The sequence below is a fragment of the Saccostrea cucullata genome, unplaced genomic scaffold (assembly GCF_032062105.1).
Source record: "Saccostrea cucullata isolate Sc308-1 unplaced genomic scaffold, CSIRO_AGI_Scuc_v1 ctg1166, whole genome shotgun sequence".
Taxonomy (NCBI): domain Eukaryota; kingdom Metazoa; phylum Mollusca; class Bivalvia; order Ostreida; family Ostreidae; genus Saccostrea; species Saccostrea cuccullata.
The window spans coordinates 133,208-153,387 of NW_026923628.1; the positions used below are offsets into that span (position 1 = coordinate 133,208).

The window sequence follows — 20,180 nt, forward strand, 5'->3', positions numbered from 1 at the left end:
TACTGCGCTTAATCATTTAAATGAACTCCATATTACTGATCAGAATTTTTACAAATTTGCTCAAAATGAAGTTAAAATAAGATTGGAAATTATATACATGATTTAAATTATTCTCTCTTATTATGGAACTACCAAGGGTTTGAACGTTGGTGATATATATTTTCAATATCTGTTTTCGTGACTGCTCCAGGTACCTATACCATTGACACATTTTAATATCACTGAAGATAAGAAATTAAATATTTGTAAATTATATCTTGTTTTAATGATTTCTTAATGTTTGTCAAATGCACATGTAAATCTCATCGAAAGGCGTTCGTTAGAAATAAAAATATATACACTGTCTCAATAAGTTACTAACAGCCCACGTATGATAGAATTGCTATCAGAAAATAGATACTTTCCAAGATATGACAGAAAAATAAATTCTAGCCTAAAGGTGGAGCAGCAAGCATAAATTTGTTAATTTTGTGTGAAAGAATATCACCAACAAAAGAATTTCCAAACAGATACATTACTGTGAAAACATGACCAGTTTTTTTTTTATTTTAACATTTTCTGTCAATTTATTAAGCAAAATGAAGGCAAATGCTTTGTCGTTGGACCCTAACTTATTCTAAAATGTTTAGAAGCAGCAGTTAAGATTGCTTTTTGACATATTAGTAGCAACAGGACTCCCAAGTTTGTAATGGCAATTTTAAAGGCAGGGGGAAATGTTTGCCCTTGTTCTTATATGTAGAATGATCATTTGACAAAGAAAGAACAATTGATAGCTTCTTATCGTTTCAAAGCAAGCAAAAATCTACAGCTGAGGAAAAATGTAAATTGATAAACTGGTCCTTCATCGGGGACAGAAAAGTGGAGAATAATAAGTTCTAGGCCGTGGAGGAATAGATGTAAAATACTGTTATCCGTTACTGACATCAAAAATAACCAAAAAAATCCCTTCTAACTACTTTAACTTACAGACATTCAACTCATGACTCTTAACTAAAGTATGTAGTGTAAGTGTGAGTTGTTCTATTGATCATGCAGTAAAATGCAGTTTAAATAAACATTCTAAGGAGAAATTGGGGTGGTGGGAAGAAAAAAAAATGAAATAAACAAAATTATTTTTTTAAAGGACAACACCCACTAGATACCTGTACATGCATATTGTATAAAAGGATTAACATCAGTACTTCTTGAAGCATCTTAAATTCATATTAATATACCACTCCATTTGTTTTCCCTTAAAAGTTTATGGTGATTTTTCTAAATGGTTTTACAAATTATTTAGCGACAAACCTGGAGAAGTTTTTCTTGAATCTACAAATGGACCTTGTGGATGAAAAATTGATTTGGCAAATCATCAAGCAAGGTCTTTCAGCCCTTGAATACCTGGATCAAAATCACATTATGCACCTTGATCTGAAACGTAATAATTTTAATATTAATTATTGTAGTTCTTAAGTAAATTATATATTGAATAAAAATTGCTATTTTTCTAAAAATGTTTTAATATAAAAGTTTGAGATATCATCAAATAAAGATTTCTCCTTTTTGTGTAGCCGATAATATATGTGTCACCGCCAGCATGGTGGTGAAACTGACCGACTTCGGATCAGCAAAGAGAGATGTAACAGAAAAGGACACCCTTGCATGTACACCTGAGTACATGTCCCCTGAAATGTGCTACTTTGTCAAACCTAATACCAACGTGAGCAAGACGGACATGCCCCTAACTGGGAAATCAGATGTTTTTGCGTTCGGTCTGGTCATTCAATACATTCTTGATAGAGAACACACTCAGCTGAAATTTTATGGCCAATATTTCAATGATATAGGACAGCGGAGGATAAATATTATTATTAACGTATGTAACTGTTTTTATTTTTATTTTGTTTGTTGTAAAAATATCAAAATATTTAACATACTAAACTTTTACAGTGTATTTTTTTTATCATCAAGAAACAAAGCTTCCTCCATCAGCTTACATTGCACATTAAACTTGAAGGACAGTTAAGCCTCTCGGGCTTTTGTATTCTAGATTTTGAATCTCATCCTCATTATTCAGTGGATGTAAAGAATACAAAAGAATTTAAAATGAATGATCTTTTTTTACTGCAAATTCATATTACTTTACAGAATGCAAAGGACCCTGATACAGTATTAAATAAGATGATAACAAAGAATGGAAATGTTGCCATCAGACTACTTCTTGAAAGGCTTCTACAGGGTTGGCCCAAAAATAGACACAGTGCAGAACAGGCCCTCAGCGTGATGAAAGGTTCATGTTTATAATGATATTATTAAACCTAATCATTAATAATTGACATCCTATATATATATGAAGCTGAATCATATAGTGCGTGTCGCATAATTATGATATATCATTCGTTGAAGAACTACATGTGTCTTTGGTTTCTTTTTCTTATTCGACGCAATTGCTCTTTTTAGACTTACGATTTTTAAATCTTTTTTTTCAAGAATAGCCTTGTCTTCATTTATGTGATTAATATATGTGTAGGTATGTGGGGTGGGAGGGGATGGGTGTGAGATTGGGGCACTGTTCTCAAAAATAGGGTCAAGGTGTCTGAGGACAGTTATATGACTCATAGGCCTCTTGTGTCTTATTTATCACAAATAACTTAAATTTACTTTTTTTCAGATTACATGCTAGGACCAATGGCCAAGTAGCTTGCATGGATGACGCTTATTCGTAGATGTTTACCACAAAACGAATAAATTTGATATATAAATTGAAGGATTGTTTGTTGTTAAACATCGGGAGGGTAGTCCTTAAATAAATAAATATAAAAGTAGAGTGAACATGGAATAATGAAATCATGTAGAAATTGCTCTGCTGGCATGTTCCACGACGCTGATTTAATGTATCAGGTTTTAACTGTAAACAGTCAGTATTCAGTAAATGTCAGATTAGTTCAAGTTTTCTTCAGTTTCCAAACATAAAAAGGATTCATCGAAGAAAAATTATACTAGAATTGTCTATCGGAATTTGGGAATGTTTTTGTACCCTGATCTTTCCGTCTGTGTTGTCACACTTTCTTTCCTCTGCATTGCGGGTTCCAGTAAATGTTCAACCAAGCCTCTTTTTTACTCCTCACTTAGATATTGACAGTAGTGAAGGAAAAACTTTTAGAGTACTGTGTAACAATATATTCAAGAATTGGTGATTCAGATATGGATAATTAGAAATTCCACAAAACTTTTGAACAATTTGCAATCACAAGATTTTAACAAAATCAACAGCTTAAAAACTTACGACTTTATACTCAACCATTCCACACGATGAATTAAAATCCAAGCTTTTTTATATCAATGAAAACTGCCTTTTAAATAAAAATGGAACTCGTAAATTTACTTACTTGGTCATTGGTTATTTGCAAAATTATTTTGTTAAAACTTATTTGTTTGCATACACAAGTACTCTGAAGTTGCCATCAAAAAGATACTTGATTTTCTGATTAACAATATCTATGTGGTTTTTTGAAGACCAGGTCTTCCTACAATCTAATGGAATTCCCATGGGTGCCAATTACACTGCGTTATTACCAGACCTAATTTTGTATTCATATGAAGCAGAATGTGTAAAAAGAAGAAACACTTGCTGTACTGTGTGGCCTTCAGCTCAACATTTAGATATATCGATGACGTAGTGTCAATTAAGGTTCACAGATACTCTGATAAGAGAGATAACTCTACAGATAAGAAAGATAACTTTCTGCAGACATTTTGTCATGAAATTCAGTAATTTGTCATGCCAGAGTTTACAGATCTCTCTCATAAAGACCATTTTATTGTTAACTCAAGCAAACCTAATCCACTGTTCAGAGGTTGATTTCTAGTTCTATTGCTAGTATATTTATAAATTATTTTTAATAGTTTACCTAAAACATTTATCCTCAGTTCCTTTAAACGGTGTAAATTGATAAAAAATTTATCTCTAAACGTGTAAATCTTTTAATTGTACAGAAATAACAGCTTCAGAATTGTTTATAAACATTTAATTAATATTTTATTTCATTAAAAAAGAATTTCAAGGGCGATAATGGAACGATAACTCTTGTTTATGGATGCATTTTATTTTACATGCACAGAAAACAATTTGATATTCTGATTTAAAAAGCATCGCTCCAGTATGTTTTCTAAAGGGAATTAGATAGGTATGAGAGTAAATCTGTCAGGGTTCAGGTCTTATTTATTCGACACAGTGAGCACTTTATGTAATACAAATGTTATTATAGCCCTGAAATATAATAAAACAACAATATAATAGCACATCAATTCAATCCTATTAATCATCTATACATGTAGCTCTCATAATCAATATATTCATAATGATATATTATGGATGATATACATATATGTACATTTACTCTCAATACGTTTAAGGGAGATAACTCTTAAAGTCAATATATGGATCATTACATATTTTCTCCCATATAAAGGCATAAAAAAATAATACTAATTAAAACAAATAATTCCTCACCATTCTGTGGGAAAAGGCTACCACATGAATGTGTGATGTTTACAGCTTTTTACACAACATGTATATGGACTCTGTAATTTAATACAGTATACATTAAAATATATATTCCTTTAAAATAAAATCATCTGTTCACTTTGAACAAAGTAACCAAATATCTGGGTCATAAAAATATATGGTGTAACTTGAATATAACAATTTACACTTATAATATAATACATTACTGATCTTTACAATCAATAATTCCAATCATAAAAATAACATCTTTCTCTCATGGTCATACATTCAATTAATATGAAGTGAAATTGGGATCTTTAATAAATGCAAATCTATGGAATAGACATATTACTTGACAATTAGTAATAAGGAAAGTTAGTACTTACCAGAAAATGGAATTTGTCAGTCTCCAAAAGTCAAGTCATGGAGTCCATAAAAATACAGTCTTGGTCATTTCTCAACAAGACAAAGAATCAATATTTTGGCGGTAAAACCAATGACCATAAGAATAAAACCAATGAAAATCAACTTGACAACCAAACTACCAATAAGAACCAATAACACTCCAAAACCTTTGAACTGCCCTAAGGTAACTAATTATCTATATACAGGTGTACAGGTAAAGGGCTAAGGATATAAAGGAGCGGATCAAGCTTTTTATACTTTTATATTATGGTAGTTTAAATTATTTACATTAAATTTAAAACACTTATTCATTATATACGCATATTATACACACTACTACAACCTCCCCCTGGTTGCAGAATGACGTCCGCGTCATTCAACAGTGAGGTTTACGGCACAAAAAGTACGGATATCTACAATGATACTAAAATACATACCTGGGTATTACTGAGATGATGACACAATGTTTAAAAGAGTAGTCTGGCAAAAATTAGAGTCTACACTCTGTAAAAGTCCATCTCTCATCATCTCTTTCACAAAGTTAGCTCTACGCAACCAATCTGGTTCTGCTTTACCTTGCGTCATCATCACGTAATCTTTCGTCCATTCTGGGACCTTTCTTTGCCTTGTCGACTGCCTTGGAGCAGGAACTGGGGTGTCTTGCAAAGGTTCATCTTCATCTATGGAAGGCTCATCGTCTTGCTCAACAACTTCGTCTTCTTCTACAATCTGAACTTCTTCAACTTGATCATCATCACCTTCAGGCTGATTGGCAGGCTCCTGCTGCTGAAGAGCGTCCTCTTCTGAATCAGGTGCTGAAGCTTCTCCGGCCGAAGAAAGGTCGTCACCCTCTTGACTGGAGGTCTCTGGTGGTGAATTCTTGTACACTATAGGGTTACCTATAAATGAAAATTCACTCTCTGAATCTGAAATACAAAAAGAATCTTTTGTATTAGAATCTTCATGTTCATCTCTTTTCTCTGCCTTCCTTCTTCGTCTAGGTTTGGGTACTGGAGGTGAGGATGTAAACTTGGATCCTATTGGCAATAATAGGTTACGGTGCAGAACTCTACATCGTCCTTCGCCATCCTCTCGTCTCACCTTGAAAACAGGAATGTTCTTGTTCGGTTGGGATAAGATTTCGTAAGGCACATCTTCCCACTTGTCCGATATTTTGTGCTTACCATCGTATGCCACAATCTTGACAAGCACTCTATCCCCAACATTCAGTATAGCTGCTCTGGCCCTAATGTCGTAATTGGACTTCTGTCTTTGCTGAGAGGACTTTATTGCTGTTTCCGCTTGCTTGTACGCATCTTGCAATCTTTTCTTCATCTCAGCAATATACTTGGTGGTACACTTGTCATCATCATAGGATCTAGACAGTCCAAAAATAACATCAACAGGCAGCTTCGGTTCTCTACCGAACATCAGGAAGAATGGTGTAAATCCTGTTGTGTCATTGATGGTAGAGTTGTATGCATGTACCAGGCTATTGATGTGTCGCTTCCAATCTGCTTTCTGGGAATTCTCTAAAGTTCTTAACATGGACAACAAGGTTCTGTTAAATCTCTCTGTTATTCCATTTCCCATTGGATGGTATGGAGTGGTCCTGGATTTGGAAATGCCTAAAAGTAAACATAATTCTTTAATAATATTGCTACAAAAATTTGTACCTTGATCAGAGTGTAATTTCTCAGGAATTCCATAATGAATGATGAAATTGTTGAAGATGGCTTCTGCTGTTGTCCTAGCTGTTTGATTCTTTGTTGGAACTGCAATGGAAAATTTAGTAAAATGATCAGTAATAACTAAAATGTTCTGAATGCCTCCTTTTGATGGTTCCAAAGTAAGGTAGTCCATGCATACTAACTCTAACGGCTGTGATGTAGTGATGTTAACTAATTCTGTCTTCTCAGCTGGCCTCTTACTCTTGGTGCATCTCTCACAATTCTCAATCCATGTTGTGACATCTTTTTGCATTCTCGGCCAATAAAACCTTTGTCGTACCAATGATAAAGTCTTATCACGGCCTAGATGTCCCATCTTATTGTGGAGATACTTGAGTACTGTTGGAATAGATGAGGCTGGGATTATGTGCTGTTCAAGTGTGTTCCCCTCGTTCTTAACTTCTCGTATCAAAACTCCATCCTTCATCTTCAGTTTTGAGAAGTTCCTGTGAAAAATAAGGTCACTTTCTGTCTGGAGTGAGTTCTTACTAGGTCGAACTCCTGTGAGAACTTGCTGCTTCCAATAAGAGATAGTAGTATCATCATCTTGTAATGCAACAATATCAAAATGGTCTCCAGGTTCACTGACAGGTTGCATAAACTGGCATATCTCTTCATCTACACACAGTGTCTCTGCATAAGGTTGACCTATCTGGCATATGGCTTTGATGGATTCTGATGAAATGGTCTCAGTTTCATTCAGTCTGGATAAGCTGTCTGCATCAATATTATTTTTACCTGGTTTGTAAAGAATTTTGAAATTGTAACCTGCTAATGAAGAAATCCAACGATGTCCTGTCGCGTCCAATTTCGCACTGCTTAATACATAGGTAAGGGGATTGTTATCGGTGAAAACTGTGAATTCTTTTCCTTGGAGATAATCTGCAAACTTTTCAGTGACTGCCCATTTTAATGCCAAAAACTCGAGTTTATGTGTAGGGTAATTTTTCTCCGAGCGGCTTAATCCACGACTGGCATATGCAATAACTCTGTCCGACCCATTTTGCGTTTGGTACAATACTGCTCCCAATCCAGTTTGGCAGGCATCTGTGTGCAGCTTAAAAGGTATGCTGAAATCTGGATACGCTAATATGGGTGGAGTTGTAAGTTTTTCTTTAAGGATGTCGAATGCCGCTTGTTGATCTTGATTCCATTTCCATTTTGGGTCTATCTTTTGCTTGCTGTTACTCCTAGGTTTCTTTCCTACAGCCATTACATCTATCAGTGGTCTGGCAACTTTGGCAAAATCTTTAATGAATTTTCTATAGTAGCCAGCAAAACCTAAAAACTGTCGAACCTGTTCTGCATTAGTTGGTACTGGCCAGTTTTTTACCTTGGAAATTTTGTCTGGGTCTGGCTCAACCCCATCCTTGGAGACAATATGTCCCACATACTTAACCCTACTCATAAGAAAAGAACATTTTTTAGGAGAAAGTTTAAGTCCGTAATTCCTAATTCGCTGAAAAACCTGTTGTAGTCGATCAAGATGTTGCCTAAAAGTAGAAGAAAATATGATTAGATCATCTAAGTAAATAAAACAAATTTTGAGGTGAAGGTCGCCTAAACATTCTTCTTGTAGCTGTTGGTAGGTGGCTGGGGCGTTCGCTAAACCAAAACTCATCTTGTTGAATTCATAGAAACCTAGGGGTCCCACTGTGAATGCAGTTCTCTCTTTATGATGTTCCTCAATCTCGATCTGGTGGTAGCCGGACTTCATGTCAAGGACGCTGAAGTAAGTATTACCGGAGAGGGAATCCAAAATTTCCTCAATCCTTGGTAGTGCATAATTGTCCTTTATGGTCCTTGCGTTAAGTTGTCTGTAGTCAACGCAGAGGCGTAGTGAGCCATCACTTTTGCGAACTAACACCACATTCGATGAAAAGGGAGAATGGGATGGTCTTATTATCCCTGCAGCCAACAGATCTTTAATATGGGACCGCACTTCCTCTATCATGGCTGGTGGTACTCTACGATATTTCTGCTTAAATGGTGTCTCATCGGATAATTCAATGCGGTGCTTTACTTTATCCGTTGTCCCTATATCTGTATCACCAGTAGAAAAGATGTCTTGATAGGATTCTATTAAGTCTCTGCAAGCCTGTTTCTCTTCTTCAGTAATGTCGTCTGGTAAATGGATCTTACTTAATATCCTCTCCAACTCAGGTGATGATGTTGGTTCACTCTTGGAAAATTTACCAGTATCCTCTATAACTACAGGCTGAATTTCACATATGATGGCTTTTGGTGAAATGGAAATGGTCCTCGTGGTGATATTGCTGATGGTAACAGGCAACAGCTGATGTTCGTCGTACATGTACTGGTGTAGTGTTGCCTCTATATCGACATCATCTGGGATACATGATCTTGAGGACTGGTGCATCATAACAGTAACTTGTTGATATGGAATCTTCTTATCAACATATCCTGTGATGGTGGTACTACTGTTCGGTGGAATCACAATTCTTGTTGTTTCTGCACTCTTCACCAGTCCTAAGGCATATCCGTTTTTCTGCAAGTCTCTCTCCCTAAGTACAATACTACGGAAGGCTAAGTACCATGGTGTCTGGATAGCGACTTCCTGTAAAAATCTCGAACCATGTTCCTCTCTAGTGACATCAATGAGACTCTGTAAGATATTTGTCCCTATGAGAACAGGTACATGGGAGTTGTAAGTACTATTGGGTACAACCAGGAATAAGCAATCCTGTAATTGGTCTAGTCCGGGAATTCCAAATGGTGTCAGGTTAACGCTAACATAGCCGAGGTAAGGCATGAGTTGTCCATCTGCACATTCTATCCTTATAGCCTCTTCTATAGAATGTAGCTCCACATCTCTGCTTAAATTCTGGTAATAAAAGGCTTCACTGATAGTCGAGACTGTAGCTCCTGTGTCGATAAGTGCAGAACATGTGACATCATTGATGGACACTCTAATCTCATTTGATGATCCGATTATTGGAACTTTGGGACTCCTTGTTCTGTTGCCAACCCCTTGTCCCCAGACGCTGGCTTCTTGGAGTTTAAATGAGCCCTTCTGTGATCCATTCGGACTCGGCATCCAATGGCTATGTGACCCTTCTGTCCACATTTATAACAGGTAGGGGCTTCATACTCGTACCTCGGTGTGTCTGACACAACATCTGACTGAGGCATCCTAACTGACTGACTAGGAAATCCTCTATAACTTCCTCGTCTTCTTCCTCGTTGGAAGGACGGCCTTACTGGTCTGTACTGCTGAGGCATCTGTGGGTTGTAGCTATAACCGTAGTGTTGCTTCATTCCCCTAACCTCACTAGTCAGTTGTTGAATCTGTGCTTCAAGAGATTCAAAGCTCTTTGTTGACGAATCCACAGAAACTGCTGACTTTGCAGTAGGTAGCTTCTTCTTCTCACTGGGTGGCTGATGTTCTAATTCCACTTTCCTAACCGCGGCTCTTAAACTGTCAAATGTAAGGCACTTGTCATATAAATGACCACAAATGTCCTTCAGTGTTGGGCGTAGTCCTTTAAAGAACATGGTACGCAGCATTTGTTGTGATTCATGGTATCCAACTAATCCTTTCTGTTGTGCTTTACTGATAATATCCTCCAAGCGACAACTCCATCTGGCACACTCTTCGTCCTCTTTCTGATGGGCACTAAAAAATTCTGCTAAGATGTCTTCTCTCTCAGACACGGTTCCATATATGCTGTCGAGTTTGTTGATAATAGCCTCAATGGAAGCTCCTGGGCCAAGATGCATAACGACTCGACTTGCCTCTCCTTTCAGAGAACGTCGTATGGCATGATGAATAGCTTCTGGCTTGCACGACTCTCTAAGCAGGCACTCAATATTTCCATACGTCATAGGATGTGTGTCTAGCCAAGTTTGTTACTCTACAACCCTTGGCAGATTTAGACCTATCAAACGGGATCGCCGTAATTGAGTTAAGTCCCTTGAAGCTCTTTAATATTTGTCCAATGAAAATAGCTGTAACATACTTAGATCAATATGACGTTTGAAACAATGGCTCCTCCATGCAATTTGATGTGGAATATAGGACAACTTCATACATTTTGGGCCATCAAAAGTGGTAGAAAATATCGTTAGTAGATTTTTAGTCATGAGTTTGATACCACTTTCTATTGTTGAATCAATAATGACATTTGAAATGCGGCACATGGACTTGTGGATAATTGTGAAAACATATATAGTTAAAAGAAAAAAATTCTCTCTAACTTTCATCCCTTGTAAAATAAATTTTGCACTTCGTTCGGATTAGTCATGGATTCGCAGCCAATCCGTTGCGAGTTCTAAAAAGCCAAATCTCAAGGGTTGTAGAGTAGGTATCGGATCGGAAACCCTTGGCTAGCGAAGATGAGGATGTGTCAGTCTTGGTGTTTCCAGAGAAGAAGGAAATCTTTGGATAATGAAAGTTGTCCACTGATTTTGATTCTGTTGTGATAGGACTAGCATAATGGTGCTCCATTTTCACTTCAGTTGGCTTGGTCATGGATTCCATCCACTTCAAGAAATCTTGTGGAGTGTCGGCTTTTGGCTTCATCTTCATCGATGCTAGCGCATCTACAATGTTGTTCACTTCCGTCTGTGTAAAGGTTATTTCCTCTTGCTGTGTTGTATCTGTTGTCTCCTTGGTATTCGACATGATGATGAATGTGATAGTAAACAGTAAACAATAAACTAAGTTCATGAATCAATGTGAAAATATTTCTAATATGCAAAATTTCAGTAAATGAAAATGGTAATTTTAGAAATTCACACCAGATAAAATTTTAAATAATTTCAAATAAGCAAGGGAGGGTTGTTCTAAATGAACAAATGAAATACTGGGCTAATATACGAAAATAACTCTCAATTCAGGGGGTTAGTTCACGTGTGAAACTAAAATAAATTTGGTATGCTATTTATAAACCTGAAAAACAAAAATAAATTTCTACTTCCGGTTACTTTACCTTACTTCCGGTCAAATGATTTGAGTATGCAAGTCACATAAGATAATAAATAAAGAAAAAAATTGATGAACACTAAGTTCTCAAATATGCAAGTGCAAGTCTGGTTAAATTTCACTGAAAATAAGAAATATGCAAATGAATTATGCCTAAAGAGTAAATATATGCAATGTAATAAACCCAAACCTTACCTGAAAATCAATTACAAGTTCAAATAAATAACAAACACCTAGAAAATAAACCAAATTTTAAAGTCAAACCAAAAACGTGTTTACACAGGAAGCTGCTTACTGAAAACAAATTTCGCGTAGGCCGAGCTCGATCGAAAATACGTAAACAAAAGAAAGAAACCGATCTCGATATGAATACGGGCGCAAAGGCGGCAAATTCAAAACACAAATTTATAAATTCAGGGCAATGGGAAATATGGGATTTTAAAAGGGCTATTTAGCTATATTTTAGAACTAATTTAAACAACTATACACCACAAACACCAGTGAATAATCCAACAACACAAAACACCACTGAGAATAAATCAAACTCTATAACCTTCACTCAACTTATTTACCAACTGACCTGCTATAAAATACCACAGACTAAAACAACTATGTCTCGTCCGTAAACAGTCAAATGTCAAAAGGAATAGCAGTTAAATATTTTATAAGGTAATACCTGGGTAGGTTCAAGGGTATAAGGCTATGTGCACTGTTAATTTACCACTTACCCATCCTGGCTCTCTTGCTTTCAGTCCAATAATAATTACTCAAATAAAAATAATGTGCACAGTATATACAAATATAACCCAAGCTAAGTAAGACGACAGACGGACAAACCGGTCATGACCAATAATCATTACATGTATATGCATATGCTAGCTAGCTACCTCAAAAATAATAAACATGCATGTATCAATCTAAGAAAATCTTATCTAAAGAAAACCTTATCTAGTGTCTTTGGTTCCGGGTGCACCAGTCGAGTCGATGAAGCATGCATGCAGCTGAGAATCACTACACTGTCACTATCAGCTGATGTCACAAACACACAAATGTTCTGATCAGTCACGCGTGAAACTATGAAATCACATACACTGTTCTGTGTTCACTATGAAGTATCGTCACGAATCGCTGAATACTCAGGGTACCAGTCACGAATGACGTCTCTGTGGAATACCATCAAGGATGTACCACGCCCAGTCCTCTCCGTTCACTGCTGTGCGTCACTGTGTCCCAACGTGGGCGCCAAATTGTAACAGGGGGTGGTGATGAAGAAACAACACGTACTCCTCTGTCAGGGTTCAGGTCTTATTTATTCGACACAGTGAGCACTTTATGTAATACAAATGTTATTATAGCCCTGAAATATAATAAAACAACAATATAATAGCACATCAATTCAATCCTATTAATCATCTATACATGTAGCTCTCATAATCAATATATTCATAATGATATATTATAGATGATATACATATATGTACATTTACTCTCAATTAAGGGAGATAACTCTTATAGTGAATATATAGACATTACATATCTTCTCCCATATAAAGGCATAAAAAATAATACTAATTAAAACAAATAATTCCTCACCATTCTGTGGGAAAAGGCTACCACATGAATGTGTGATGTTTACAGTTGCAATGACATGTATATGGACTCTGTAATTTAATACAGTATACATTAAAATATATATTCCTTTTAAAATAAAATCATCTGTTCACTTTGAACAAAGTAACCAAATATCTGGGTCATAAAAATATATGGTGTAACTTGAATATAACAATTTACACTTATAATATAATACATTACTGATCTTTACAATCAATAATTCCAATCATAAAAATAACATCTTTCTCTCATGGTCATACATTCAATTAATATGAAGTGAAATTGGGATCTTTAATAAATGCAAATCTATGGAATAGACATATTACTTGACAATTAGTAATAAGGAAAGTTAGTACTTACCAAAAAATGGAATTTGTCAGTCTCCAAAAGTCAGTCATGGAGTCCATAAAATACAGTCTTGGTCATTTCTCAACAAGACAAAGAATCAATATTTTGGCGGTAAAACCAATGACCATAAGAATAAAACCAATGAAAATCAACTTGACAACCAAACTACCAATAAGAACCAATAACACTCCAAAACCTTTGAACTGCCCTAAGGTAACTAATTATCTATATACAGGTGTACAGGTAAAGGGCTAAGGATATAAAGGAGCGGATCAAGCTTTTTATACTTTTGTATATTATGGTAGTTTAATTTATTTACATTAAATTTAAAACACTTATTTATTATGTACGCATATTATACATACTACTCGTTTAAACAGTATATCTCACTTGAATCGATACGCAAGAGCATGATGATTCTACGTTTAGAGTCATCATTTTGTAAGTTCTTTTGTCGATGCAATATGATCTTGGTCAGCAAATGCAATTTATCATCGAGTCAAATGCTGACTGACGTTTTTCATACTAATTGTTAGTCCATTGTTAATACAATAAATTGACACGGATTTTTTCGTTGTTTTCCGATCATGACAAGGAGCATACGGCGGACGTGAACGGTCTGCAGGGGATGCTCACTCCTTCATGGCACCTGATCCCACCTCTGATGTTTAAGAGGCATGTGTTTGCTCTGCTAATAGTTTGTATTGTTTTATTGACTTTAATATTGATTACTTTTCGTTATCTCCATATCTTTCACTCTTGTGTCTTAAGCAGTGGTTATGTACAAGGTTTGTTCGGAAAACTCTTTTACTAGCTCCAAAATCCTTTAAGATGCATCAATGAATTATTTTAAGATTTAATAAGCCTCATTGCAGGACCACACTGAAAACTAGCTTTAGGCCAATTGTGTTATCCTGGATAAATAAAGATTATTATTATTATCATTAGTTTTACATGTTTTATTATTTAATAAATTGTTGATGTTTTTGAAAGCAATGATATGTCAAGGCGACAGAACCTTGGAGATTAGTTTTTTGTACCTAAGTGTAACTGAAAAAAATCTCGTTTTTGAAATGAAAAATTGCATCGTAAAATTTGCAATATTCACCCGTTTCAGTATGAAAATTTAATAAGTTTTAATAGTAAGGCCGTTCAATGTTTTTCACACCGAAAAGTGACGTTGATCATCTGTGATAGATGTTCAGCTCCGACCGGCAAATATGCTTTTATAATCAAGTAAAAATCTTTCAGATATATTTACAGTATTATATGCATTCAAATAATCTGTTCTTGATATTGTAAAATCATATAAACAAGACGAGTTTAAATCGTTGCTTATCTCCAAGGAATATCATCTATTAAGGAAGCCAGGGTCAACAAATTATTTTTTATGAACCACCAGATTTAACTTAAATTTTGGGAAGTGGTATCTTAAGCTGACAACTATCATTTGGGAAAGAAAAAAATCATAAATTTTAGTTTTTAAATATGATCATTTTATTATATGTTTATATGGAGCTCTTCTTCTAAAGGAGATCAAAATAGTCTAAAAATGGCCACAACTACCCAGCCATGAATAATAAATCCCTGAAATATAAAAAAATTGTAGGTTTTCCTTGGTGCTTAGATATGAAATTTTGTGCTTTGCCTGCTATACAAAATTTTTGCACAAATTTTAATCTTATGACCAAAAAATTTCACGCAATTCTCCCACTATACTTGGTAAACATTATTAAGGTAACCAATTTAAATGTAAATCTATGAGAAATATTGCTTTTTCTGAAAAAAAGTTTGTGTTATAATCCTTAAGTATATGAGTAAGAGAATGTGGACACTGAAAAACAAAGATGTCAGGTGATCGTATAATGTCTTCTTTCTTTTAGGATAATTTGGTGAATATTCAAGGTATCAAACTATTATTATTAACATTTTTTTTCTTTTGATGTTTTTAGTTGCTTAAAAATTTTGGGAGCATATAATACATAATTAAAGTATTAATTGTATCGCATCCAACCACGAACTTTTCAAACAACACGTACTCTTTTCATTTGGAATATGATTGTGTACTGTAGTTGACCAAGTAAGTAGTGGACAGTTCAACTTTACCCTGGGACCAAAGGGCGGGTCCAAAAAAGTGACAATTGTTTGCTCTACAAAATGCATGGTTCCATGAACTCTTCTTACAATTAAAACAAAAGCCAAACATCTAATTGAACGATGATTGCTGGTGTCTTATACATGAGCAATAAGGTTTCACTTCCATTTTCACAGGGGTTAAATGAGGGTTAATTTTAAAAATAGCCCCAGTTCCCAAAACTCAGCTTTGCAAAAGGATTTGGTTGACTGGTGCAAGTGTTTTCATTATAAATGTCTTGTGAAAAGACATTTTCTTGGATATCAATAATTTTGATACTTGTCCAAGACTGTTGAGTTGTTTGGATTACTCTTGAAAATTCGATATCCCTGAGCATAACTTTTGTATATTTAAGTAAAAAGGATTTCATATTTCAAAGTTATACCTATAGACAAGACCTTTCTTTTGGAAATCACATGCAACATTTAACCTTTACCTTGAGTTTGACGTACTTTTGAAAAGCTAAGCTTTTCCATAGCCGGTGTTGGGGGTGTCTTATTTCACAGATGTATTTCTTGCGAAGCGGTCTTCAACTGATTTCAAAAATCAACATATTTGACATTTTGTCTTAACTTAAAATAAAAATGTAAATGACAAGTTTGCTTATAAGGAAACAAAATTCGTGCCTATCGATCTTTTAAATAGTCCAACGTTAGAAACTGACAAAAACCAAGACGAATTTTAATTTCTTTTTTTTTTAAATTAGAACAAGTTTACCAAAATTGCACTAAAACTTAGTAATTGAAATAATAAATCCTTGAAATAATACTGGTATCGAATCATTGGATTTCGTGGAAGCTCAAATATGGAGGTATTCGTGGGTACCTCTCAGTCACGATAAACGCCCTCCAAAAATTAATAAACATTTAATTAAGAGTATCTTTGAGGGTAAAAGAGAATTAGTACATGAACGCCGACTTCTCTTCCAACCCATTTAGTTTTAGCAATCTATTAAAATTTTCTCCACGAAAATTAATGATTCTATAGAAATACTATGTAGAAGACATAATTTCCTTTCACACCTTGTTAATCTATTGTTATTGAAATTCATCATAAAGAAAAAGCGAGCAAAGTATAGCTATAGGTATTCATCCTTTCTCACACATTTTAGAATTCCAGCATATTTTTATGTAGAGACAGTTATTACATCAACTTTAGCAAAATCAACAAAAAGTAAAATTCGAAGACAAAATTTTCGACGAAATTAACGATATCACAGTCTGTCTAGAATAATCCATTTAGGTCCACTGTCATATTGTATTTTTTTAATTTACCGGTTGGTGTTAAATACAAAAAAGTTCTCATATTTTATTTTTTGTATATACTACCGCCCGGTAAATTTAAAAAAAAACAATATGACACCATGTACTTTCCGGGCGCTTGTTGTAAAATATATTATCCAGTCCCGCCTTAATTCTTTATTATATTCTGTCAATAATAAAGAAACCATTCATTTATTCAGAATTTTACACGTCTTATTCAGTGACGTCATTTTCATTCAATGACGTCACTTCCCTACAGCCGCCAATGGCTGACATTGAGAGCCGTCAGATTCGTAGACAATCTCCTGAACACAGTCCTTAGTTATGACGACACAACCTTCTGGCAACATGTAACTGGATGTCATTCTAAATAAGATAAGATATATATTGTTTATATCAAATATACCTATACATTGTATTTTTAATGAAGAAGGTGAAGAACACTTGTTTCGCCGTCTTTGTAAATATACAATTCAAAGGGATTGCATTTAAAAATTATTTTAAAATAATGTCTATGAAACATTATTTATTAAAGATAAAATAATATAAAAGATCATGAGATTTAAGTTTAAATATTTTAATTACTGAAATTTTTTTTTGTATTTGCAGTGTAGTCTAAGGCACATTCTGTTTAAATAAATGAACTCTCATTTTGAATGAGTATGACATACGAGCAGCAGAATACATAATGATTCTCAGCACAGTGACACTTGAGACAGCTGGTCATGTTCGTGTAGGTTTCTCCCGCCGCTAAACCAACGCCATTCAGATTACAGTGGTATTTGGAAGCTGAAAAAGAAAAAGGGGCAAATATTTATTAGCATCATATATCAGTGTTGTTTGTGGTATCACATTTAACTACATTAATGCATTTAACTGCATTTAACTGCATTTAACTATTTAAGCGGCCATAACTATTTAAAAAATGAAGACAAATATATGTTTTTACAGTGACCGCCTTGGGTCTTCATATAAAGTTTACTGTTTAATTTCCTTATTACAAATAATGTCGATGTATAGCATAGTACATAATTATCTCTGAATGAAAGAAAATGTGGCCCTTCTTTTTGTTACCTCCAATCTCTACTAAATTTACTGATATATGGTAAAAAACAGTCTGACAATTCGTAATATATCGTAATGAATTGAACTGAATAAAAACAATATAAAAACCATGTAAATGATGTCAAGATCACTAATGAATTCCTCTAACTCCTACCTTGTGTGCCATGTTGTGATGGCATCAATGAGTAACAGAATGCTGAGCAACAAAAGATGAAGGAAAGAAAGAAACACACCGTCACAAGAATGGACTGCATGTCACAAAGAAATATAACAAGGAATTGCACAATTCTATAGGACTAATATCGATAGTTTTACTGTCTTACCTCTCTCTCTTATCATTCTTATAATTCTTCATGTACTTAATATTGACATCAATGTACATATGACTGCAGTTTCCACAGAGAACACATTAATCATTAATACTGTAAGGTGAACGTTTTGATAATCATGAACTTAGGGTAGTATATATCAAAAAGTTTTAATGTATAGGATCTTGCATATATGTGTACATATACATGTATGTGTCCCTTATTGATAGGTGATAGTTTTAATCGCACAACAGTAATTTTCATTCTTTGTTCCAATGAAAAACTCTTTTTTTAAAGATTGTAAACGCAAGAAACATTCTGGGAATTATCCTTAGAAACAGGGAACATAAAATGACCCAAAGTCGTTTAGAGATCAAATTCATTGGTTCACTTGGACAGGTTACTTCACAAGAAATATACCTATGAAAAATCTTACAGCAGCAATTTTCAATTCAGTATGCTTCAATAGGGATCATCTTTAATAAAGAATAAATCATGTCCGCCTGCTAGATCCCTGAGAGAGTGTTTCACTTCTTCATTTTGTTCTTCGCACCTGTATCGAACACACTCACCCTGTAGACTAGTAGCTTTCAAGTCTTAGATACTGCACTGAACAATTTGTACCCTAAGGGTTTATCATAAAAGCATAAATTTTTATTGCTACATTCTGGTACAGTGTACAGGAATATTTGGATCTTTTCGTTTATCCATAGAAATAATGAATCAACAAAATTTCAATTTTCATAAGATCGTAAATACAAAGTTAGCATGCCATTCTAGTACATAGATTACATGTAAGGTGAAATGTTGTAATGACAAAACTTTGGGAAACAATAAAAGTGCACATGAAATCTTATTTGAAAAGAATAAAAATCAATAAAACAACATTAATTTGGAACAAACCCTAGCTTCCCGTCTGGTAATATTCTAAAACATTATAATAATATCACATTTTACCGTCGTCCTGAGTTATTACCTTGTGTCCCATTTTACCGCCGTCCTGAGTTATTACCTTGTGTCCCATTTTACCGCCGTCCTGAGTTATTACCTTGTGTCCCAGGCTCTCCAGGTGGTGGTGTGTGAATGAGGCAGGCTGCTGTACAAAAGTAGACGAAACAGAGAAAATAAAACACTTTCACAAGAATAGACTGCATGACTCAACACGGTGCAATAGAACAGGACTAACACATATAATTATAACGAAAGTTATATTTAAAACTTATCTCTTATCATTTTCATAACTCTTTGTATTAGATTATTTCTGTATAAGGGAATAGAATGTTTATTCCAATATACCGTATAAGTAGAATTTTTAGCGAGGATTTAATTTTGGCATTATCAGCGAGGGTGCTGACATCGCTAAAATTGAATATCGCTAAAAATTAATTGCGTATTATTTGTAATAGCTTCTTTAGTAAGCATTTAAAACAATCGCTAACAATCGCTAAAATTACTTCTCGCTAAAAATAGAATACCAGTTCTAAGGTAGAAATCGCTAAATTTGCGTCTCGCTAAAATTTCCACTTATACGGTATACCTTTGTGCAATTTACATAGGAATGTTGAATCGCTTTGATTTTTAAAAGATTTTTCCTATGTACATGTATTACTTTGTAAATCTTTGACACGCTATTGTTGTCCCATCCTACACCCGGGGTCATGATTTGAACAAACTTAAATCTACACTACATGAAGATGGTTCTATATGAGTTTCATCTCTTCTGGCCCAGAAGTTCTTGAGAGGAAGATTTTTGAAAGATTGTCCCTATGTATTCCTACTTTGTTGTCCCCCGCTTTCGCGAAAGCGAGGGGACATTAAATCTCATTCGTCTGTCCGTCTGTCCGTCCGTCCGTCTGTCTGTCCGTCTGTCCGTCAGTCTGTCCGTC

The 20,180-nt window shown here is 34.7% G+C and overlaps 2 protein-coding genes across 4 annotated transcripts in view; one reads left to right on the forward strand and one right to left on the reverse strand.

The window, feature by feature from the left end:
• LOC134264508 (uncharacterized) overlaps positions 1 to 2,746 on the forward strand; it is a 51,402-nt gene extending 48,656 nt beyond the window's left edge. Inside the window, exons 12-13 of the mRNA XM_062746801.1 lie at positions 2,128 to 2,269; positions 2,651 to 2,746. Of these exons, the coding sequence (XP_062602785.1) occupies positions 2,128 to 2,269; positions 2,651 to 2,679 (171 nt within the window). The 3' untranslated portion in view covers positions 2,680 to 2,746. The remainder of the gene's footprint in view (positions 1 to 2,127; positions 2,270 to 2,650) is intronic.
• Positions 1 to 19,481, reverse strand: part of LOC134264510 (uncharacterized) — a 51,466-nt gene extending 31,985 nt beyond the window's left edge. The window contains exons 1-3 of one of the 3 annotated variants that reach the window (XM_062746804.1): positions 19,343 to 19,481; positions 17,593 to 17,710; positions 17,074 to 17,287 (exon numbers count right to left, since the gene is read on the reverse strand). In XM_062746804.1, coding sequence (XP_062602788.1) covers positions 17,167 to 17,287; positions 17,593 to 17,710; positions 19,343 to 19,448 — 345 coding nt within the window. In that variant the 5' untranslated portion in view covers positions 19,449 to 19,481 and the 3' untranslated portion in view covers positions 17,074 to 17,166. Of the gene's footprint in view, positions 1 to 17,073; positions 17,288 to 17,592; positions 17,711 to 18,140; positions 18,298 to 19,342 lie in introns of those variants that run through there. The other 2 variants (XM_062746806.1, XM_062746805.1) reach the window with 2 other exon arrangements.
• Between the last annotated feature and the right edge of the window lie 699 nt (positions 19,482 to 20,180).